At 45.4% G+C, this 25353-nt stretch overlaps 1 protein-coding gene across 15 annotated transcripts in view; it reads left to right on the forward strand.

Annotated features, from left to right (window-relative positions):
* Positions 1-25353, forward strand: part of CACNA1B (calcium voltage-gated channel subunit alpha1 B) — a 505831-nt gene that overhangs the window by 333098 nt on the left and 147380 nt on the right. For all 15 annotated transcript variants that reach the window (XM_043498957.1, XM_038374486.2, XM_043498961.1 and 12 more), the window contains 4 exons: positions 5937-6068; positions 7023-7095; positions 12809-12926; positions 21904-21971. In XM_043498957.1, coding sequence (XP_043354892.1) covers positions 5937-6068; positions 7023-7095; positions 12809-12926; positions 21904-21971 — 391 coding nt within the window. The remainder of the gene's footprint in view (positions 1-5936; positions 6069-7022; positions 7096-12808; positions 12927-21903; positions 21972-25353) is intronic.

Raw genomic sequence — 25353 nt, forward strand, 5'->3', positions numbered from 1 at the left:
GATTACTAAGAAAATAAAACAGAGCACGCAAACTAAGATTAATGCAGTAAAGAAACTGGTTACACATGAGTTCTCACCCTAAAAGTGGTTCTGATAATCTTCTTTAGGCCAGACGCCCTTCCAGCCTGGGCCCAGTTCTTTCCCCCTGTTCAGTCTTAGTTGTTTCCAGCTCTCATTTTGGGTGGGGTAGCAGGGGAGAACGGACTACCAGGATTACCTCACTCCCCACCCTTAAATAGGATTTGCTTAAGGCAGGAGTCCTATGTTTCCTAATTTGACCCCCCCTTCCCTTACAGTGGAAAGTTACAAGAAGTCCTAGGTAATGGTGTAGTATCAGGTGACAAGACTATCTGACTCTGTAGGGCCCTTGTAGCCTTTCTTCACAGGCTGACCCACAGGTTCACAGGAAGACTAAGCTCTTTTATAGTCCATTGTCCTTGTTGATAGGCCATCCGCCCTGTCTGGCTTTTCCATTGTTGTACCTGAAATGTTGGCAATGGGTGTCACCCAAAGTAGCATAGTTGAAATACAGATACATAGACAATATTTCTAATTTCAGATACAGAAATGATACATGCATACAAATAGGATAATGGCATTCAGTAAATCATAACCTTTCCAATGATACCTCACATGAGCCATCTTGCATAAAGTATATCTCAGTTATGTCATATTTATATCATAAGCATATTTTCATAAAGAATATGGAATGACACGTCACACTGAGTTGCCATCTCTTTGCTGCTATTTTAACCCATTAGGTAACCCGAGTTAGGAACACACCTTTCTTTGCTGTGTAGACACACCCTTAGGGTTATCTGGCTTTTTACGTGTTGATCGTCCTGCAGATCCAGCTTTCCCCTGTAAGTGTCTGAGAAAATCGAAATGTCAACTCTATCTGGGAAGGGTGGGGAGCTGGAAAAATTGTAGGTTCTCAGCAGAAAAGAAATGCCCTGAAGGGGCAGCAAGCTCCAGAAAAGTGCTCTATCAAACCAGCACTGCACATCTGACCATGAATTAGTTGAGAAAGTTAGCAAAGCAAGAGCTCCAAATGCTACGTTGCTGCTGTCCAGTTCTCATTACAGCCTCACCCTGTGCTAATTCTTTCCTTTTTGCCTGGCTTTCACTGCAATATTTCTCTGAAGCATCCTGCCCTTGGATTTTTGCCTCTAATCTGTTCAGCGGAAGGCAGGGGCACGCCACCCTGCTCTGAATAATTGGGGGTATTATGCCTTTTGATTTGGAGGCTTTTTCTTCCTTCAGCACAAGCCAGGAAGATTATAAAAAGCAGAGCGACCCAATGGTTAGAAAGTTAAATTGCAGCTGGCTGAAAAGGTCACAGCAGGATGGCACATTACTGCCGAGAGTGAAAATGCAGCCTAAGAGGCACTGAAAGTCAGGAGATAGGAAGACAAGGAGAAAATAGCTCAACACAATTTCCTCCTTATCAAGATGTAATGGGAACTGGCAACTGTAGAAATTTAACTCCTTGTTACAGCCCTGGGGTCTGTCAACAATCATAGATGGGTGCTGAAATGACCCGGGCATGCCCAGCTACTCTGGATAACCCAGCCATTGGACCTGTGTGTTTGCTGCCCAGCCATGTTAACTGAGAAATACCAGCCTGAGGCAGGCAGCTGCATGAGGCAGGGAAAATTTCCTTGGAGAACTTTCTGTCCTGGACTATGGTCACGAAACCCCTTGTCTCTCCATCAGAGAAATTTAGCCTCTTTTTAGGGTCTAAGCCTAACTGGGGTACATCTGCTTGATTCATCTCAGGGAGTCTTCCATCTCAGATCCTGAACCCCCCTCAAACCCATGCCAGTCTGTCATAGAGAGGCCCCTTTTAGGGGCTATCAATGGAGTGGGTGCAGCAGGGCAGCAAGCAACCATTATACCCCATCTGTCACATGCACACGCTTGTGCAGGGCTTGCAAGTACAGCTGGGTGAAATTTTCCCTCCAAAAATTTTTTCAGTGAAAAGTGCAGATTCAGTGACATCAAAATGTTGTGAATGTGTGAAACAAAGTGGGTGAGGTGATCTCTTTTATTGGACCAACTTCTGTTGGTGAGAGAGACTTCAGGTCCTCAGCTCTGTGTAGCTCAAAAGTGTGTGTCTCTCTCTCATCAATCAAAGTTGGTCCCTTAAAAAATATTACCTCACCCACCTTGTCTGTCTAATATCCTGGGACTGACATAGAATCATGGAATATCAGGGTTGGAAGGGACCTCAGGAGATCATCTAGTCCAACCCCCTGCTCAAAGCAGGACCAATCCCCAACTAAATGGCTACAACAACACTGCAGACAACATTGTGAATTTGTATCTGTTTCATTGAATTGTTTCTGTGAGGGGAAAAAAAACACAAAACAAACAAATTCCAAAAAGTCAAAACGTTCTGTTGTGATATTTTTTAACAAAACATTTTGATATTTGACATTTCCCCTTGGAGCACTGGGGAAGTTGCAGACGCTTTCTAGGAGAGAATTAATGTTGTGCTGGTTTTTAAAAAGGGTAAATGCGATATCTTGGGAAATTATAGGCCTGTCAGTGTGACATCGATCCTGGGCAATATAACGAAGCGATTGATAAGGGACTTGATTAATAAAGAACTAAAGGAGGGTAAAGTAATTAATACAAATCAACATGGGGTTTATGGAAAATAGATGCTGCCAAAATGACTTAATATCTCTTTTTGCTAAGATTGCAAGTTTTGTTAATAAAGTTAGTAGTGTTGACGTAATATACAATATGCGTTTTAATATGGCTAAATGTAAATATATACATCTGGGAACAAAGAATGTAGGCCATACTTACAAGATGGTGACTTTATCTTGGGAAGCAATGACTCTTGAAAAGATTTGCGGTTCCTTTTGGGTAATCAGCTGAACATGAGCTCCCAGTGTGATGGTGTGGCCGAAAGAGTTAATGCGATCCTGGGATGCATAAATGGGGGAATCTTGAGTAGGAGAAGAGAGGTTATTTTAGCTCTGTATTTGGCACTGGTGTGACTACTGCTGGAATAGTCTGTCCAGTTCTGGTGTCCACAATCCAAGAAGGATGTTGATAAATTGGATGGGGTTCAAAGAAGATCCATGAGAAAGATTAAAGATTTAGAAAACAGGCCTTACACTGATAGACTCAAAGAGCTCCATCTACTTAGCTTAACAAAGAGAAGATTAAGGAGTGATTTGATTACAGTCTATAAGTACCTACATGGGGAACAAATAGACTCAAAGACCAGAAGGGACCATCATGATCATCTAGTCTGACCTCCTGCACACTGCAGGCCACAGAACCTCATGCACCCACTCCTGTAGTAGCCCCATATATTTAATAACCTTAAATCGAGCAAAGGAAGTTATAACATGATACAATGCCTGGAAGTAGAAGCTAGATAAATTCAGACTGAAATAAGGCGTACATTTTTACCAGTGAGAGTAATTAATCATGCGAACAATTTACCAAAAATTATGATGCATTCTCCATCACTGACCATTTTAAAATCAGGATGGATGTTTTTCTAAAAGATCTGCTCTAGGAATTAATTTGGGGACGTTCCCTAGCCTGTGTTATGCAGGAGGTCAGATTGGGTGATCACAGTGGTCCCTTCTGGCCTTAGACTCTATGAATTCAAAATGGCTTTTGAGAAATTTCCTTCAATGTTGTTAATTTTTTTTAAAGTTAGTGTTTGAAATCTAAATGAAATGTTTTGGTCAATCTGAAACAACTTTTTTTTTTTTAACTTTTTGATTTGCTGAAAGATTTGAAAAATTCTGGGTTTGGAACAGCCGAATACTATTAAAAAAAATCAGAACAGGCAGCACACCATAAAATCAGTTATTCACCCAGCTCTGCTTGCTGGTAGATGGTGGAGAAGGGAATGGTGTTCTGGGAAAAGAACTGGAAAAGTGAAACAGAGAAAAGTGAAGGAGGAGTGGGTAGCAATAGAATAACTAGGAGCCTGTATGAAAGCCAGCTTCCTCTGTGAGCTGTCTTATGGAGCTGTGGAGAGGGGAACAGATGAATTTAGCTGGCACCCTTCTTCCATACCCTACAACAGCTGTTCTGCAGTAAGGATTTCAGATTAAGGACTTGTCCCCCAAAACCCACGAGGAAACTGTGGAGCAGGACTGCCATCAGGAACCCGGGCTCTGTGTGGTAGCTTCCTGGTCTGGAGAGCAGAGGTGGTAGAAGTAACTAGAGAAAAAGGAGAGCGAGAGCTGGAAGAATTCCTGCTTGCTATCCCAAAGTGATCAGAAAACCTTTAAGGGAATGTCTACACTGCACACTAAACCTGAGCTCTGACTCATGTCTGAGACCAAGCCCCTCTTCTGTCCACACACAAATCATAGAACCACAGGGTTAGAAGCGGCCGCAAGGGTCATCTAGTCTTACCTCCTGCCAACATGCAGGATTTGTTGTGTCTAAAATCAGTCTGACTCAGGTCAGCAAGCACTCAACCCCAGGTTTTAGAACCCTGCTTAGGTCAGAGCCTGAGTCCCACTGAGCCTTCGGGTCCAAGACCTGTCATTTTGCAGTGTGGACGCAAATCAAACCACAGACCTGAATAAGAAGGTCTGAATAGTGCAGTATGGACATGTTAGCACAGCTGTGAGACCTGGGGTCCAGCAATTGTAAACCTGGGTTTGCAATGCAATGTGGATGCTCAAGCATGGGCTTGGAAACTCCATGTCCACAAGCCCAGGTCCCACAGACCTAGGTTTACAATGTAAACCTAGATAACAGCGTATATAAAGGGTTAAATCCCTATCTCCCATTGTGTTGTTTCTCAGGCTTGTCTGTCTAACTGGAGATTGTTAAAGAGATCCTCAGCTTTCATAGCTCTATCTGTGTTTTCTGATTCATTAGTTTTCCTAATATAAACATTCCCTGCTTGTTCTCAGCAGGATAATAAAATGAAGAGAGAGTGCCATTTCTGTACACTCTTTCAGGATAGCCTGCCTCTTCCAGCTTCATGTGTGTGTATACACGTGCCCATAATGACAAGAGATGGAATAAATCCAGGATGACCTGGGTGGGGATAAGAGCAGATAGAACAGCAGTGCCTGGCCAGGTGGAACCTGCCGTGTGCAGGTCATGAGCTGGACTAGGTTCCCCTTCCTTGAGTTCTTATTCACAATTTAGGGTTTTGTTGCAGTGAGGTTAATTTTCAATCATGACTGCCTAAATAGGATGGCCAAATCTCCTTTAAGCGCTCACATTCTATACCTAAAAGCCTGTTTCAAATTAAATACCTGAATGTGAGATTTTTTAGGTCTGTATGTGGAAATCAGGCATGAAACAATTGAAAGTTCATGTTTAAATAACTTCCCAAAGAACATGGTGGGAACAATCAGACTCCTATGGAAATGACCCATTCCGTCCTGGCTCAAGTCTTACCAAAATGAGTAGTTCACGGTCCCCTCCAATTCTTTCTGACCTTGGCAATACCTCATTCTTGGCATCCCCAACAGTTGGTATGCGTAGTAATGGAAAGGAAAATGCATGGGATTATATACTGTAGGGATCAAACCTATACTGCAGAGAGGATGAGCTAAGGAATGCTGCATTGTTTAGAACATTTAAAGTTAGATTGGACAAAGCACTGCAGAATTCATGGTAGGTGACTATTCTCCACAGGCAGGTGTTTGCTCAGGATGACTAGAGTGGTGTTTTCCATCTCTGACTTCTCTGATTCTATGTGTTATTTTGCTATCTGATAGACTCAAGTGGGCCACATTGTTCTGCTGGCATTACATCATTGGAGAGTTTGGCCCAGATGAATTTAAGTAGACCGTTCAACTTGGACTGTGTCCCATAGAACACTTCTCATCATGTCCCTTTTAAAGAGCTAGATCATTTTAATCTCTCCTGGAAATGGCCCCTCCTCTCCCAGTGACACTAATGGTTGGTTGCTTTGATTTACAACCTAGATACTGGAACTCCCTAAGGAATCTGGTGGTCTCCTTGCTGAACTCCATGAAATCCATCATCAGTTTGCTCTTCCTGCTCTTCCTGTTCATTGTGGTGTTTGCTCTGCTGGGAATGCAGCTCTTTGGAGGACAGTAAGTGTAGTGTGTTCCTCATATCAAAGCAGTCCCTGAGGAAGGCAAAAGGCTGACGGACTGGATGGCTCAGAGGATTTTGCAAATCTGGTTTAAATTCTTTCATGTGGAAAATTTTCCTACTGGAACATAGTTTTATTGAACCTGAGATTTCTTTTTTATGGGACAATACCAGTTTTTATGAATAAGTTCAGCTTTCCAAAGAGAAATGTCAAAACAAGCATTTTTGTTTCAAATTGACATTTTGAAAGAAATGAAGAGCATTTGTTTCATTTAAAGATAAATTTGTCATTTTGTTCTTTAAAAAAAATCAAAACAAAATGACATTTTATGTTGAAATGTCCATTCATAATTTCATTTAGTTTACTTTCAGGTGGATATTTCTGATTTAAAACTTTTGGAATTATTTGTTCCACAAATTTTTTTAATATTTTGATTTTTCCATTCCCATTTAGGAATAGAAATTAATTTCAAAATGTTGGAATTTCCACTGAGACGAAAATGCCATTTTCTTAACAGTTTTGCTAAACACACCTTGCTTGGGTTATGTCTGCATTGCACTTTAGACTGTAAAAACACACCCCAGACTGACAAAAGTTTTACCGACGAAAAGCATCGGTGTGGACAGCACTTTCTCTGTGGGAGACACTCTCCCGCTGACAAAGCTACTGCCCCTCATTTAGGGTGGTTTTATTTTGTGAGCTCTCCCGCCGACAAAGAGCAGCTACACTGTATGCCTTACAGTGGCGAGGCTTTAGCGGCACACCTGTGAGGCTGTAAGCTGCGCAGTGTAGACATAGCCTTACTTAACATACCACATCCCTTCCTGAAACTGACCAGATTATGTCTCTGTGGAGCAAATGTTGTCTTCTGACTCTGGTGATAGAGAATTATGAGAGCATAGAATTTTTTTTTCCTGGACTGTTTAATTTTTAATTTTTATTTCCTGCTTAGGTTTAATTTTCAAGACGAAACACCGACCACAAACTTTGATACATTCCCTGCTGCCATCCTCACTGTGTTCCAGGTAAAGATGCTTCCTTTATAGGGTACACACTAGAAAGGAACCTTTTAGACATCTTTCGGTTCCCAATGGAGTCAATGTCCCTCAAGCTATCTGGAATTTAGGAAAGGAGAAAGTAATTTTTGTTTGCTCATAGCCTACTGTTTATTAGAGAAGAAGTTCTCGCAACGTGCTGTGGGATTACAATGCACACATTTAACGATGAAATGATCCATTAAAATAAACGCTGAGGGACTCTTTGAAATTCAGGCAAACAGAATTCTTTTATGAGGAAAATGGACTGTCACTTTTGCACAGACAAAGCATAATCCAAGGACTAGAGGAGGCCCTCCAGCATTCTTCACGAGGTCACCTCCACAGTACCTTACACTGCAATGGGACCCTAATCATGTGTTGTCCTCTGCATGGCATCTATAATGGCATAATGTAGCAAATGAGCATACAATGACCTATTTCCATTTCCTCCTGCAGTTGCCATAAGTTAATGAGGAGAGTTGCTGGAGAGGGGCCTGAGGCACTGAGGAAATCGGATAGTATTTTGCACTACCAAGGTTGCGGGATAAGACTGGATAAGAATTAAAATCCGTGGGGGAGCCAGGAAAGAGTCATCAACCTTAGGCAACATGATGTGTTGGTATGGGAGAGCTGCAGCTCAGGTTTGAAGGCCCTGATGCCGCGGCGGCTCCATGCCTGACATTATTACAGAATCACTTGCTCAGTTAGAGAAATGGGAGTGATACACCCCGTTCTGTCTGAAACAGCAAGTGAGCTCTCATTTGCCATTGGGAGACCCATGAATGTAGGGGCACAAGCTCTGCATGGATGTCCTTTACCACTGTTCACTGTACATCCATTTTTGCTGGAGATAGGCTCAATCTGAGAAGTTTGAATTTGGATCCAGACCCAAACTTCCCCAAAATTCAGTGATGCCTGAATCAGACATTCCAGTTCACAGTCCTCCAAAGGACAGTCTTGTGGTTAAAACAGAGAATAAGACCTGGGTTCTATTCACAGTTCTGCCACAGTTTCAGTGAGTGACTTTGGGTAAGCTGCTTTACAATGGCCCTCAATTCCCCCATATGTAATGGGGGGCAGGCATTATATTACTCAGCTTGCTAAGATGTTGCAAAGCTTACTGTGCTAATATTTGCAAAGTGCTTTGAGGCTTTTCCAAGGCAAGATCCTATAGAAGAGCAAAGGCATTGTTACAGAGACGGGACTGAGCTGAAAAGCATAGCTCCAGATATGAAAATCCCCAGACTCTGGTGATGTTTTGGTTTAAGCCAATTGTTTCCTGTTGGGAAATTTTACAGTACTTTCTTTCCTCTCACATGATAAAGACGCTTCTTTACCATGGGCTTCTGTGGGATGAGAGTGAGTCTTTTCAGATCATTTATGAAATTTATGTAAAAGTAAGTGTAAAATGGCAACACAAGATAAACTCAGTGAAATTTTGAAGCCAGCTTCTGCTACCCTGTTCATTCTGATGAAGTAATTTGATGTCATGTTTCCCCCATCTCACACACAACCATTCAGAACACTGTAATAAGGGTTCCCCAAACCCAGCATTAGACCTTGCCTCTGCCTCAGTTTCCCTACTCTCATACAAGCCAGTGGGCCAACTCACTGGCCAATGCATCAGTGGCTACATATATACTTGGAGCCAAGGGTGCGATTTCCAGCTGGCATAGATATACCCCAAGTATAGATGTAGCCAATGACACTCCCACCAGTGTCAGTTTTTCAGTCCCTTTTTACCAGCAAAGCATTTATTGCTCAGACAGAAATATAGATCAACATCAGTTGAAACAGGTAAACTACATCCTGCCCCTGCTCCCTCCTAAGATCTCAGAGAGCTTCTGCTGCTGCCTACCTAGCAGGTATCCCTAACCAGGTCTTTCACCCAGCTGGCACAGCAAGCCCTCCCTTCCAGATCCTTTCCCTTATCTCGAGTCTGCTGTAGGAGCCACTCTACTCCTTCCAGCTCTCCCTCTGAACTCAGGCTGCCCTTTGTATCCCAGCAGGAGTGTTTGAGTCACAGTTGTCTACCATGTGACCCAGGGCTTTGTTTTGCCCATTTATCTTTCTGCAAATGTTCCATAAAACAAATGTTGATGTTTGTGACTTTTTTCCATATTCCAAATGATCTGGCAAATAGTGTGAGCTGCTCACAGATCATTTCCCACAGCTCTTGGCGTGAGTATTCACTAGTCGTGATTTGCTATGCAATCTGTGATTGGCTTCCTAAGTCACATGATATTTCTGCTTCCTGACTGGATGATTCCAAAAGCCACAAATAGCTTTCCAGTAGGGTTAGCAAATCTCCAGGATTGCCCTAGAGCCTCCAATTGTCATGTGATGAAACCTCCAGAAATATGTCCAATCAAAACTGGCAACCTTGCTTTCCAGTTGACCCCGAACACTTCCATTCTGATTTTTCATGCATATGCCTGTTTCCCCAGCTCCTTCTCTTTCCATGAACATTCTTGTGAATCAAATTCACTCACATGAATGGTTCTGGAAAGCAAACAAAAGCAGATGCAAATTCATGGGAATTATTTGAACAAGTGTTTTTGAATCCTGTTTTGTGGAACTCATCCATCACTAGTGCTGAGAGACCAATGGCCAGAGCCAGATACTCAAGTTACTCTCGTGTAAATCCAGATTAAATCCATTGACTGGGGTTACTTCAGATTTACACTGATGTAACTGAGACCAGAATCCCTGTCCCTAAGTGGTCATTAGGATGTACACATTGCACTATACTTCCTTGTCTGCCATAAGAATCATCATCGTACCTCAGAGCCTTTCCCGAGGTCAGGAGCTGTTGGGCTGTCTCTGAAATTTGAAATTCTCTCTAGTATATGGTGCACATGTGGGTCTCGATTGCTAACAATACATCATGTTTTATATTCTTACTAAATACAGACCATTCAAACGTTCTATTAGTGGGTTGGAGTACTGAATTCCAAAAACCATTTCCTAATGCCCTAGGAAGTACTATAATTAAAATCTTCCATACAGGGCAGGCAGAACACTAGGTGCACAAAGTTCCTGAAAACACAAACAAAGTTGTTGAAAAACAGGGATGGCAGAGGCTCGGAAGAGTGAAAGTTTTGATGTGGAATAAGTACCTAGTAGTTATGATGCATATCAAAGCCTAAGGCCAATTCATTGATTGCTATTTGTTTAGATATTATTCATGTTCTATTTATTGTTATTGTGTCAGCATCCAAAGTCTACGATCAGGATCTGGGTCCCATTGTGTTGTGCCCTGTACAAGCACATAGGTAGTCACAGTCCCTCACCTACGAACCCAAGGTTCCTCCTCCCCCCGATTATGTTCTCCATTTAGATTCTGTGTTGGGTTTTGTGCTTCTCTGGCTTGGTGGTTGCTGTCTGCAACATTTGGCTGTCTGTGGCGTCTTGTGGTCAAAGATGGCAGGAAGAAGCAGGCGCTGACCAGAACCCCGTGTAACCCATACTTCTGGGTGTAGTGTTCTATCCCATCTCGTGGCACTGAGATCACTTAAAAAGAGAGATAAAATGAGTCTGCTCTACAGGCTTAGCTAACAGCCAGTTGATTTTTAGCTCACGTGATAGAGGCTCATGCACTAAGCTCCAGAGGTCCCCAGTTCGATCCCACCCGTCGACAGACCAAGGTCTGTTGTCGTTGCACCTGCTGTTACTGACAAACCACAATGATGGGGCTACCCAGTGTCCAGTGTCTCCTGTGACACTCATGTCTGCCTCAGCCCCATCACACCTTCCTGCAGCCCTGTAGGATCTAGTAGGGAGGCAATAGGGTTTCCCTAGCTGTTTCTCCTTCAGGTCACTAGGGCTGCTGTAAGAGTAAATTGTAGCTTAGCTGCCTCTTTCCCTCCACTCTGACTGTTCCCTGGCTGGAGCCAAGCTGCATGGAGCAGCCAGGAGGAGGAAGCAGCTGTGGCTGGTAGCCTGGTACCGTGCTGCTGGCCGAGGAGAAGGATGGGAAGAAGAGGGGACAGACGGAGATTGGGGCAGGCGAGTAGGAATCAGGTTCCACAGTTCCTCCTTGAGGCTGCTGGATGGTGCTTGCTGAGCAAAAATCCAGGTGGCCTCTCTGCCCACCCCTCTTGCTGCTCAGCCTGTTGGCACTCTGACAGGGGAAAGCATGGAGCTGAGATGAGAGCAATGAAGCTGGCTGAAAAAGAAGGCTAGGAATTCACTGCTGGGCTCTGCCTCCCATCCATTGCCAACACACCCACTTCCTCCAGCCGCCCCCTGATACCTCCTCAGCGTCCTCCCAGCTACCCCCAACACCTGCCAGCTAACTCTCCTCACCCCTCAGCTCCCCCACCTGTCCCCCAGAACCCACCAGATATTACTCAGGAATCCCCCAACTGTCCCATGGCACACTGCCCAGGTATCCCATCCCTAGCACCCCCAAGTTCAAACATCTTCCAGTTACCCCAGACACAACCCACAGCCCAGGTACCTCCTGCATCAGGAGACATCTGCTTCCATCTGCTTTTGCCCTATAGGCAGCCAGTAGTGTTCCCCCCCTGCCAGACACAGGCTCTTCTCCTGCCCCCTATGGGGTGAAGTCAGTGACTCTCTCCCATCCTTGGGAAACATCACCGGTGGAGCTATGGCAACCTTGGCCCCTAGCATGACTGGCTAATAGAAGGAGACCAAAAATTCCACTGGGCTGGCCTGGCCAGGGCATATGGGAGTAGAATCATAGAATATCAGAGTTGGAAGGGACCTCTGGAGGTCATCTAGTCCAACCCCCTGCTCAAAGCAGCATCAATCCCCAGTTTTTGCCCCAGATCCCTAAATGGCCCCCTCAAGGATTGAACTCACAACTCTGGGTTTAGCAGGCCAATGCTCAAACCACTGAGCTACCACTTCTGCATGCGGGCAGTCTTTGCTCTGTCTCCTACCGTCAACCTCACAGTGCTGGTGCTGCAAGGCAGCAGAAAACAGGCAGCCCCAGAGTCCGCTGAGGGAAGGCGTTTTGAGACGGGAATAGGACTAAGGAGCAGCCATTAAGTGCTGCTACTGGCCTCCTGCTGCCAGTGGTCCCAGGTACTCCTCAGCCCTCATGGCAGACCACAGCTGTCTCTGGTTACAGGGCCCTCTCATGGGTCCTTGGGTCCTAATGTTGGGTCCAAGGGCCTCCTCACAGCCCAAGGTTTGGATCAGTGGATCCATAAATCCTGCCTCAAACCACCCCCAGCTGGCTGGAAGGAATTTTATGAAATCTGGTAGATAATACCTATTTTCTCTGCTGGACCTCCCAATAATCACCATAACACTTTGGTTTTATCTAAACCAAAATAGTTTAAACCATGTATTTTAAGGAATGTAATTGACTGGAGTTCTCAGAAGGAATCTCTCCCTATCCTCTTAAGGGAGGCAGAAAATAATGCAATCGACTGCCAGTTTTAGGTAGATATGTATATGGTGTTGATATGCCATGTTGCTCAAGATAGGGTTGCAGTTTATCTGCAGAAGGGGCTTCTAGAAATTCTTATGGGCAAAAGAAAGCTAAATCGCCTGAAGGTGTTGGACAGGTTTCTGGCACACCCCGTTTCATTGACCTTCTTATCAGTAGATTTCCCTTTGAGGGTCTGTGCCCAGGGCTGTATATAAATGATGCTTAAACACTCCAATCCTTTGCTCATCTCTCTCTCTGTCTCTCTCTCTCTCTCTCTCATATTTAACTACCCAGATACTGACTGGCGAAGACTGGAATGCAGTGATGTATCATGGGATAGTATCACAAGGTGGTGTCCACTCAGGAATGTTCTCTTCCATTTACTTCATCGTCCTGACTTTGTTTGGTAACTGTATCCTTGCACTTCAGTATGACTTGTCCATGGTATGACATGCTGTCTCTCACTGGCCATTCAGCATTCAGGATTCTCCAGGCTCCTGAAGTGCTGGAAGGCAATGTAGTATAGTGGGTGAAGCTCAAGTCTGGGAGTCAGGACACTTTGGTGCTATGCTGACTCTGCCACTGGCTTACTGGGTAACATTATGTAAGTCACTTAGGGCTTGCCTCTGCCCAGACCTGCTCCAAACACTAAATTAGTTTTAATTCATACCTTTTGGTATTTCACTGCAAGTCTGTGTGTGGACACTTACTTCAAATTAAGATTGAATTCAGGCCAGGGAAAAAATAATTTAAGATAAATCCAAATAGAACTTTTTAGCGTGAAGTGTGTCCACACACATACTTGCACAGAAATTAAATCCAATGTAGGCTAGGTCTACACTACAGCCTAAGCCGGCAAAACTGATGTCACTCAAGGGTGTGAATATTCCACCCTCTGAGCGACAGAAGGTACACCGTCATAAGCACTGTGCCAGCGGGAGACCTTCTTGCGCCGAAATAGCTTATTCCACTTGCATAAATCAGTAGGAGTTTTGCATGAGTAAGGACTGCAGGATCTGGATTCAATAAAATGCACCATCATGCATGCCACAGTCTATTGCTCTAATAGACGTAGTCTTTTAATTATTCAGTGTCAAATTATCTGATCATGTATTAATTTATTAGTATACATTGAAGCCTCCTACTTTTAGCAAATTCTAATCTCAAAAAAACTCCAGAAAATATTTATTAGATACCAAGTCACCACACTCACACCATATGGATTAGATTTCTCTTTAGACCTTGTGATTTGGTACCGCTGTTAATTACTGTGATAAAGTAATAAATTACAGGGGTGAAAAATTCTTTAATAAAAGCAAGTTAGAAATGGGCTTTTGAGCCCTGATTCAACGAACAACACATCTAGTTTATGCATATTGTACCATTCAGTGTGTAGAGCGTCTTCACCACACAGGACAGCTGCAATGCTGTATGTATAGACATGGCCTTTGTTATTTATTTGGTGAATGAGCGTAAACTACCACCTTTGTGAAACGCTTCAGGGTCTTTGGATGAAAGGTCCTATAGCAGGGCAAAGGAGCCTTCACGGGCTGATCAGAGTGCCTCTCAACCACCCCCCACCTGAGAGAGCCTCTTTAGGCTTAGCGGCCTTTGCTCCAAGTCAAAAAAGATGTTTGTTTGGGAATTTATATTAAAGGGTGGGTGAAGTGGTGGGGGTGGGGAATAGCTGTATTGAAACAGTCCATGGAGAATCATTTTGGGGGAAAGGTGAGAACAAGATAAGTGCACATTTGCAGCAGTGTACCAGCCTTTCATTTTGCACGTTTCTCCATATTCAGCGTGAGGCAATATGATAAGGACCGGCAGATTAAATGGCATCTGAGTTGTACTTGTCACATTAGAGGCTGCCTTCGGAATTACCCAGCTCTAATTCAGACTGTCAGTGAGCAGCAGTATCTACTACATGGAGCCTGGCTCAGTCTTAGCACTAGGGTATCCATCTCATGCAGTGCAGAGACCCCTCTGGAAAGAGGAAGATTCTGAAATTGGGACTGTAAGTCAGGGGCGGGGGAGGAAGGAAGAGCTGTGGATCCTTAGGGCATGGCATTTGAAAATGAGATGAAAATATAATCACATTGAGTGAGAGAGAGAGAGAGAGAGAGAGAGAGAGAGAGAGAGAGACTGGCTTTTAACCGTAAAGAGACAGATCTAATGCTTTTTAAAAGGATACGGATTCCATTCTTATCCCTTTCTTCCCCCCACCCTCGCTAATTCTCTGCTCCTATATACTGATGTCACTCCCCAGAATTCATTAGTTACACAAGCATAAAACTTGTGTAATGGAGTGGTGAATCAGAGCCATAGTGTAGTTTTCAGAGTATTGCTCAATTTGAGATCCACCAAGGGATAGATTCTCTTCCCTGCACCAGCCCCTTTTGTGCTAATCTGCCAGTGAAAGGCCGGAGGAACTCCCCCTGCATAGGAGCTGTGTGAGACATGCATCTGGAGCCACTCCAGTACCTGGAGCAGTCCAGAATTAGGGAGGCACAAAAGCCATAGAGACTTTCTCCAAACTGTCCCAAAGATGTTGTCCCGACCTACTTAGGAAGAGCCCTGCCCTTTATGAAATGGTGTGAGGGACATATGGCAAGGGAGAAGAGGAAAGGGTTTCCCATTGGTTGATACACTGTTTCCTGTACTGGTTTTATTTTCGTTTCATGCTACATGCCTTACAGGGCCAACATCATGTTCTTTGTTCACTCCAGCCATCCAACTGTCCTCTTTGTTAGGGAAGCAAGGAGGGCCTCTTCCCTGTATGTTTCCACCCATACTCCTCTTGATGTGTGTCTGAAACTTTGGCAAATCCTCACACCTACCTGCCATACTGTGCCAAGAACAGATGCCATAAAGGGACACTTTGAAATCTCTTGCACTGTCACTTCTTTGTTGATTTCATTGAATCCATGAGCAGGTAAAGGGTTAGATTAAAATAATAATCATTATCTCCAACTGTGGAACATGATTAGCAGCTCAACTAGCTTTATGGGCTGAGCATTCCTAACCAGGAGAATTTTGCACATAAAAGGGACCTCATGCTGTGGAACTAACCACTTTAAAGTTCCATTTTAACTGACAGACAGTTCCAGCTGAAGATTACACTTGGGGAGAACATTTTTAAAGACATTTTAATAGCCTGAGTCTTTCATTGTTTTAGAGACACAAGATGGGTGAGGTAGTATCTTTTATTGAACCATCTTCTGTTGATGAAAGAGACAAAGCTTTTGAGCTACTCGGAGCTTTTCTTCAGGTCGCTTTCATTATTTGTTCATTTCATTATTGCCCATTTTGGTGCTCAGTAACGTGCCTCCGGGATTCTCACTCCGCTCATCCAGGAGAGAGCCACCAAAACTTTGCTTCTCATGTCTGTTGCCTGCAATCTGAATTATGTGCAGACAGAGGAATCTTCAGGGCAATATATACATACATAAAAGAAGATATGTCGAGAATGATTCTTTAATTCTCTGTGCATCCTGCAGGTGAAAACGAGTTCACCGCTGTGGAGTTTTTGCTGAATGAAGTACACAGGTGGAGAAGAAAGCCGACTGAAAAGTATTTATGACATTAAGGAAATCACTATAACAGGGCTAATTCATCCCAGCGAAGTTCCTGGACCAGGTTCGGATGTGAGATACTGTACACTGTTGAAAATCTGGAAGAAGACTTCAGATTTACACCAGTGTAACTGACATCAGAGTATGGCTTATTTTGTCTCTGTAGAAATATGTCTTCCTAAGTGTTTCAGACCAGTATAATTTGATAGAGTAAATTTGGGATTACTTTGCTCCCTAACCATTTGACTTTATCTCTAATTAGCATTTATGAGAATCTGCACAGATTGGGAAGACCAGATGTGGGGAATGTTTTTTTGTTCTGGTTTTAAAGTGTCTCTTTTTCCCCTTGATCACTCAGGGAATAGCAGCGGTAAGCCCCTGGTACTCCTGCTGATATTTCAAAAAGGATTTCAGTGAGGTCGCTGCCACCTCTGTCTTTCATTGAAATACATTTTTAATGCTTGTGGCATGCAGGGGGCATTCTTTTCATATATCAGAGAAAAGTGAACCATAACTTTCAAATGGTTTATGTTGTGTCAGGTACAACATAAGCAGAAATGTCTGAAAACGAAATATCAATGTAGTCTGCCAAAACCCAACCAACCCACCCTCCCTAATATTTTTTCTAGATGTTAACCAGGTGGCGGTGCAAGTAGGTATAACCTGAAGTAATAGACTGGCATTAAGAAAAGGAAAATGATGGTCAGAAACAATATATCTGTTATCCTTTAGGAAACAATCCTGCAACAGTCAGATAGTGGATTAGATTTGACAGATAATGTCTCTTCTATTTCTAATCCATCAATTAAAGGGACACTCTTAATTACTTTTTAAACAATCCCATTTTACTATTTTGTTCCCGCCTCTGTCATTTACAATACCGTCTTAGAAGCTTGAAAAGAACACGTCTTTCCCAACCTGGATTTTCCAGGAGGCAAACCCTAACTTACCGCCACCCTTTCCCATGGGCATTTTTGCGGGAGTTGAAATGTACAGGGCTCTTCTCATTTTCCTTACTTGCTTCCCTGATGTCAGATCAGCTCCGGGAATGTGTGCTCCTTCTGGGAGGCTGTGCAGGAGCAAAGCAACAGAAGACATTGCAGTCCCTCTGTAAGGAGTGGCTTTATTTTCAGGTTCTCAGCACCAGCATTTGATGAATTACTGCTTAGGAGAAGGAGGTTCCCCACCTGCTTCATACATAAATCCCTGCCCACCGTGGTCTGTGATCCCATCACTCTGCACAGAGCTGGCCTAAGAATTTGTGGGAGGGAGTCAGTGAGGTGATTCTCCAGGAGACTTAACTGTTCTATTTTACATGAAAATGTGCAGAGTGGGTGTATCCCCAGCCTCCTGCTTCAATAGTGTAGCCCAGGTGTTTGTATCAGTTTATGTTTTCAAGGATCTTTGCAAGGAAAAGGGCTAGAAACTGGCTTCAAAAACAAAATGACCCCCAAACCCTGAGATCCTTGTTTTTATTATATTTCTAGTTCCACAAAATCCTTGGGCTGGTTCTGTCTCAGAAAGTTTAATGGGAGTGGTACTATTGGGATGTAGAAAAGAATCTGGCCTGATATAAGGTAAGGCCTTGTCTATATTCAGTCTTGCTCTGTACAGAAGTGCAACTTTGAATGCAATCGAGATCTAGAGGGAGTGTCCTAAATGAAGCTTCAAGGCCAAATCTATCCCTCAAAAGCAGCCTGTGATGGCCCTCTCTTTATACCTATGGAGTGAGGACAATGCTGAACGAAGGCTGCTGAATTCAGCTAACTAGCGGATTGTGTTAACTTGTCCAGGAAGATACAATCTGAGCTGAATGCTGAAGTTGTATGCAATGCTTGGTACAACCAGGGCTCCTGCCAAGGTCTTAATGTGACTTGCATGGTCCCAAAGCTCCCATTTTACCAGACTGCATCAGTTTGAAGGTGGATCAAATCTGCACGCCCCATTAAAAGATATATTGGCGGGGTTAACAACATTATGTGAGACTTTTTCTGCCTATGTGTATGTAGGGGATAGGAGTAGGAAGCCAGCTTCGTGATTGCCATTTAACCCCATTGGCTTTCTGACTGTGTTGCTCGGAGGTGTTTTGAAAGCATTGGGAGCACCTGAGAGAATTATAGAATATCAGGGTTGGAATGGAATCTCAGGAGGTCATCTAGTCCAACCCTCTGCTCAAAGCAGGACCAATCCCCAATATTTTTTGCCCCAGATCCCTAAATGGTCCACTCAAGGATTGAACTGACAACTCTGGATTTAGCGGGCCAGTGCTCAAACCACTGAGCTATCCCTTCCCCACTTCCTACCACTGTCCCTTCATTGAGGTGGCTTGTCTCCCAGTACCCCTTTGTGGATCTTGGGTAGTGCCCTGCCATGGACCCAGGATCCTTCGGGTGGGGCAGGCGTAAGATTGTTGAGGCCAAACCCTACAATGTGTCTGTGCTTTAGTCACTCAGTTACCTCAGGTGCTGGAGGCTCCTAGTCTCCCTTGGCTAGGGAGACAGTACTTACCTCCTGATGGCTGCCTCAGCTGGTAGGCTAGTGACCCTTCATCTCAGGTAGGGAGGCAGGTAGCTCTTGCCTCTTTGCCAGTCAGCCCTAAACTGAGCCAGGCTCTCTCCTTTCCTCCCCACTCCAGGCCTGGCATTGACTGCAAGTATAATGTGGCAGGGCTAGGTGGGCCCAAAGGCTCTCTTCACCCCTGCTGTGCTGATGGGCAGTTTCTCTGCTTCATCACAGTGGCCCTCAGCATAACTTAGAAACAACTAAGCAGCCTGCTCTGAGCTAGACTCTTGGGAATGGTCCCCAAGGTACCACTCAGCTAGCTGAGTATTGCTGGAGCTCAGGGCGCTTGGAGCACATCCCTCATGTGCCCCTAAGCTGAGGGGTCTGGGATTGGGTGGTGTAGAGCCAACTACACCAGCTTTATGCCACCACAGATCTCCTGGACACTGGGGAGTCGCAGTTGCCCTACTAGGACAACTGCCTGAGAAGTGCAAAGCACCCACATAGTTAAATGAGTTCTTAGCCCAACGTTTCCCTAAATCCTGTCTTAGATTTAGCTGCCATAGAAGGGTCTGCTAACTATACTACACACTCTTCCTCCTTGTCATACTCCCCTTTATCTTCTTCACTCTTTTCTATCTCATTGCTTTCTCCTGTAAATCATTTGTTCCCTACAGCAGTGCCTTGTGCATCTTTCCCAGCTCACAGACCATGCCAGCAGACACCAGCCTAGTTGTTAATTACTTTCTGTATGCCTAAAATTCCTTCAGGCATTTCAGTTGGTTCTGGTATATTTTCAATTCCTGTCCTAAACTCTTGTGCAACAACTACTGTGTCAAACAACTACAATATTTTGCTCTAGTGGATGAAGCAACCCCATACACACATACACACACACACACACACACGGCGTGTATAGTAGTAAATGACTTTTGGATTCTTTAGAGGAAGAAGACTATGTACGTGCAAGATCATCTTCATTATCATGTTAGGATCCCACTCAGCAGATCCATCAATACTTCAGACAGCCATCACAGGACAGCTAGAGCTGAACACCTTGTTGTCATATATCTGATATTTTCACAACAGCATGGCATTCTTTCTGAGATCTGATTTTGCGTTTGAGGACGTATTTTGTTTTTGTTTGTTTGCAGCAGTGATGAGCTGGAGCCGGTTCGCGCGAACCGGTTGTTAAATTTTGAAGCAGTTTTAGAACCGGTTGTTAACCCGCTTCCCTGCAGGGGGCGCTGAGGCTTGGATGGGCTCCGCCGGGAAGTGATGTAATTCCTCCTCCGGCCCCAGGGGCGCTGCGCTGCGGGAGCCATGTGGGCTGCCCCTGGCCCTGGGCACGAGCCATGGTGCTGCTGCTGCTGCTCCCCCAACCCCTGGCCCTGGGGCTCCCAATGCTGCCTGGTGGGTCCCCGGCTGCTCTGCTGGGCCTGGGCTGCATCCTGCTGCTCTCCCCGTGAGCACCCAGCACCCTGCCCCCAGCCAGCCCCTGCCCACAGCCACCTCCGCACCCCCTGCCGCACCCCCTGCCCTGCCTCCAGCCACCCCTGCCCACAGCCAGCCCCTGCCCTGCCTCCAGCCACCCCCGCATCCCCCTGCTGCACCCCGCACCCCCTGCCCTGCCTCCAGCCCCCATCTCCAGCCACCCCCACACCCCCTGCCTGCAGCCAGCCCCTGCCCTGCCTCCAGCCATCCCCGCATCCCCCTGCCCTGCCTCCAGCCACCCCCGCCACACCCTCTGCCCTGCCCGCAGCCACCCCCTGCATCCCGTGCCTGCAGCCAGCCACCCCCACATCCCCTGCCCTGCCTACAGCCACCCCCAGCCACCCCCGCACCCGCTACCCTGCCCACAGCCACCTCTTGAACCACCTGCCCGCAGCCAGCCCCTGCCGCACCCCGTGCCTGCAGCCAGCCCCTGCCCTGCCTCCAGCTCCCGCCGCACCCCCTGCCCTGCCTGCAGCCAGCCCTGCACCCCCTGCCTCCAGCTAGCCCTGCTCCACACCCCTGTCTGCAACTGGCCCCATGTCCACTGGTGCCCTGCAGTTCCCAGGGCAGTAACCCTACACACCTGCTTCAATGGGGGAGCAGGGAGCTGCTGGGACCCACACATGTGCACACCCTAGGGTGACCAGACAGCAAGTGTGAAAAATCAGGACAGGGGGTGGGGGTAATAGGCACCTATATAAGAAAAAGACCCCAAAATCGGGACTGTCCCTATAAAATCGGGACATCTGGTCACCCTAGCACACCCCCAGGGAGTGGCGGGGATCCACACATGTGAAATGGAGCTCATTTCTAGTTCAGGCCCATCTTTTTAAAAAAGAACTTTAGGCAGGGTTAACATACATCCGTATTTTCCTGGACAGGTCAGACTTTTTGGTTTTTAAATCGCTGTCCGGGAGGAATTTTTAAAGTTTAAAAATTCCTCCCAGGAAAATACGGACGTATGGTAACCCTGTTGGTACAAAAAATACATACTGGGGCACATCCCTTAAATCAGAACTTTTTATAGGGAACTTGTTGTTAAGATTTTGGCAGCTCATCACTGGTTTGCAGCATATGCCCCGCCTTTTGTGTATGTACTATCTTATTTGTAATTTATCCTTCGCTGTATTGCAAACCAATACCAAAAATGGTCACAATAAAAAAAATATGAAGGAACAAGGAGGAGTTGAAATCATAAGCAAAAATGAAAGTGTTCCTCCGAATAATAAATGAAAGAATAACAACAGAGAGGACATATAGTAGGTGCCACTGGTAAAGGAAGCAATAATCTCATTGCCATATGAACTTTATTGTGATAAGTTGAATTTTCCTCTAGCTAGTATGTAATATTGCAGTGAGATAAATTTAACTTGAGAAGAAGGCATTTTCCTTTTTAATGGCAACCACTGTATAGTAGAGATGGAAGAATTGTCTCAGAGCAAACCATTTTTCAGCTAATGGTTGATATTTAAGTAAGGGGGAAATGAAGAAGGCCAAAAAGTAGGTGTGTGTGTTTGAGTCACCGTGGTGGAGCGGAGAAGCTGGAGGGGAAGTATGGATGAAACTGATATCTCCTACACTGTGGAATAGTCTCCCAGTGCAAGTGATGAAGTTGGGTAATTTATAACTGGATTGACAAAGCACTGGAGAATATCCAGTAGGATGCAATCCTATGTTGGCAGGAGGGGAACTAGATTTTTCCTTTTCCCATGTCTGTAACACTCTGTTCATTGCAGGCGGTGGTGGTGGTGGGGAAATATAGGTGGAAGATTATGTAACTCATCACTGTGTGAAGATTTTTCCTTAGCAGCTGCCTAAAAGACACGCTCCTGAATGTCTTCTTGGCTATTGCTGTCGACAATCTTGCGAATGCACAAGAGCTAACCAAGGTATGTATGAAATATCTGGCTCTTCAACCCGTACTTGTTCCGGAGGTCCTGTGGTATGTGATCTCCATTCTGCAAATGTGACTAATGAATTCTCCTCTTATGACCCTAGAATTCTGTATACGCCACTGATGATGGATCTAAATGACTTGTCCTACTCCAGACAACCTCTGGTGGCCTTGAGATTTCTCTACAGGTGTCATGCTCCTGTGGCACCTTTATTTCCCCATTTCCATTGCTGCAGCCCTTATTTAGGGAGTTGATTTTGAAACATACATTCCTTTTTCCTTAGTAATGAAGACTTGTGCATGTGCATTTTTGTACCTCTGAGCCCTCCTTATTCTTTAGATTCCCTTTTATTATTATTATAACTACTATTTATGATTTATTATTATTTTATTTTATAGAGTGGGTAGTGAGCACTTTTCCTTGCTATCACACAAAAGTGAAGAAGGACCTCTGGTATTAGCTAGTTTCAGGGGCCGCGGTGAACCAGTTGAAGTTTTTTAGCTGACTCAATAGAATATTTTGAAGTTTTCGCCTGGGGAAATAGAATGATTCATGTCCTATTGCCTAGTTTGGTGTTTCGTGCTAATACTTCTTCCCTTGCCGAATTTCAGTGCAAATCAGAGAATTAAAATCCTCCAGTCAGGTCTGTAGAAAGCCACTTGCAAAAGGCCTTTACAGAGTTTCAGTCAAGATATTTAAACCTGCCTGCCCCTTGGAAGAGGCAAGAAAAATTTGACACACAGGCCAGAGCATTGGCAGAATGCCAGGACCTGGCAAGAGCTTAAAATGAAGCTGAGGTTAGCTTTACTTCAATACTTCGTTTTACATTGGAACATCCCTTATGGGAAAATATATATACCCCAGGATTGTGCTGGAAAGGTCCAAAATGCTACAGCTTACGATAGTGTTACTGTTCTGCTTTGGATCATTACTGCAGAATCCTTCTTTGATCTCTGTGGTTTTGTTTACACATTTCTAACTCTTTCTCATTGGCAAATAAAATTAACACAAGGCCCGTTGTAATGCTGCATTGCTGCCTTCTGTGTGCAGCTCTGAATGGAGCTTTGTTTCCTGAAAACGGATGTCTGATGTATAGCACAAGAAAGGGATAATGGGTATCAGGTGTGTTCCTTTGTCTGTGAGATCATGTTTTCTGCATCTCTTTTTTGTTATGATTCATTTGAGTCCTGAGTTTTGGGGATGGGTCTTAGTTTTTACTGGGGAAGATTTTCCCTTACAGAAACTCAGCTGTTTCTGTGCATTATAAAATCCATAAATTCTTATACTAGAGATTTATGATCCTCTCCATAGGTGCATTTAACCCCTCCCATGAAGATTTTGGGGAGTCACTTGCATGCAAGGATAAAAGACTAGGCCCCTAAGGCCTGGGCTACACTGTGGGGGGGGGCGGGGTTCGAACTAAGATATATAGCTGAAGTCGAAGTATTTTAGTTCGACTTACCTGGCCGTCCTCATGGCGGCAAGTCGACCGTGGTGGCTCCCCCGTCGACTCTGCTTACTCCTCCTGCCGAGGTGGAGTACAGGCGTCGATTCAGGGATCAATTTATTGCATCTAGATGAGATAAACTATTAGGGTTCTTGTCTAATTAAGTTCATCTCTTCCTTTCTAGTCCTTTTAACTTTCCTGTTTTGCATATATCAGAAGCTGACTCTGATGGTTAGAAAACTGCCTTTGTTAGAGTTTATAGAGTGCAATTAAATAATGACAGAATCAATAAGCATTGCCAAATCACCAAGCTTCTTTTGAAACTCTTTCACTTCATGGATCCAAAAATCACTAGGGTTTTCAAAAGAGAAGGAAGAAGATAAAAGTAATTCAATTACTCGGCCTACCTAGAGAACGAGAGATTTATTGCTAAGTAAATATGATCATGCAAAATGGCCTGGAGATATAATTAAATTACTCAGGAGTCAGTTGACCCCCAGAGACTTCCTTTGACAATTACATTTTAAAACGCATCAAGATCAGTTGTGTATACAATGTCCAAATACTGTAAGTAACCTGAAAATGACTGTCTGGGGAGGACAAAAAACACCTCCCCACTTCCATTCAGGTCTGCATCTGTTCAGCCAGCACTCCCTGTAATAGATATGAAATAGGACATGGTTTATCACATGACTTACACTTATTCTGTAGCATTAACCAGTGGATTGTCACTGATAGCGGAAACTCGCAGAGTCATGGATGCTGCATTTCAATGCAGTTTAGTAAGCGGAAACCTGATTAGAAAACTGACCAGCACTATAAAGCAACTCCCTAAAAATGCAAACTCCTCAAGTATTCCTCCTTTTGCTTTGAATAAGAGAGTACGCTGCCCATGGGCGGCAGGTATCAAAGGCAGGGGAAGGCTCAGCCTACCCAAACTGCCTGTGCGGCACCCACACTCCCTCCAGGCCCCCTCCTGCTTCCCGCCATGGGCCCGCAGCTCTTTTTTCCAATGTGGCCGAGTTCTGGGCCAGTGGCGCCAGAACCATGGAGGTGGGGAAGGAGTGGACCATAGCCCTCCCATTTCCCCCTTCCCCTCCTCTTCCACCTGAGCCCCAGCATCCCACCCCCTGGCCAGGCCAGCGTGGAGCCTGCTGGGGAGCCTGGGCAGCTGTGGGGAGCTGCTGCAGGCCCTCCACGTGCACAGGGTGCGGGGGGGCTGAGAGCAGCCTCAGACTTGTGTCCCTGCCCCCCAGGCTCCCCAGCCACCCAGGGCAGGAGGAGGGTCCGCGACTCTATGCCGGCTCCCCACAGCTGCCCACGTGGCTCTCCCTGACCCGGCTCCAGCTGGAAGGGGGGCCTTGGAGCCACAGCCTGGCTACGGCAAGAGCAGCGTGGGCAACTGTGAAGAGCCGCAGCATCACGGACCCTCCACTTGCCCCAGGTGGGCAGGGACACAAGCCAGTGGCTGCTCGGGCGCCCCACACTGCACGCAGGTAGAGGGTTGGCCATGGCTTCCCACAGCTGCCCACTCGGCTCTTATCATGGACAGGCTGCAGCTCCGAGACCCCCCCGCTTCTCCTGGCCAGAACCCGGTCGGGAAGAGCTGCATGGGCAGCTGTGGGGAGCCTGGGTCCCTCCACCTGCCCTGGACGGAGGGTCTGGGACACGGGCAAGGGACTGCCTTCGCCTCCACCTTGGGCAGTTATTTTTAGTAAAAGTCACCAACAGGTCATGCATAATAAACAAAAATTCACGGAAGCCCCATGACCTGTCCCTGATTTTTACTAAAAATAACTGTGACAGGACAGTGAGGGAGACGGTCCAGCTCCTACCGCTGCTGTGGCTCCGGGGTCTCCCAAGCATCCACAGCAGCTCAGATATCTAGGGTCCCTTCGCCGCTGGCTCCTTCTCGGCGGCTTGGAGCTA

Source organism: Dermochelys coriacea, chromosome 16 (genome assembly GCF_009764565.3).
Source record: "Dermochelys coriacea isolate rDerCor1 chromosome 16, rDerCor1.pri.v4, whole genome shotgun sequence".
NCBI classification, from domain to species: domain Eukaryota; kingdom Metazoa; phylum Chordata; order Testudines; family Dermochelyidae; genus Dermochelys; species Dermochelys coriacea.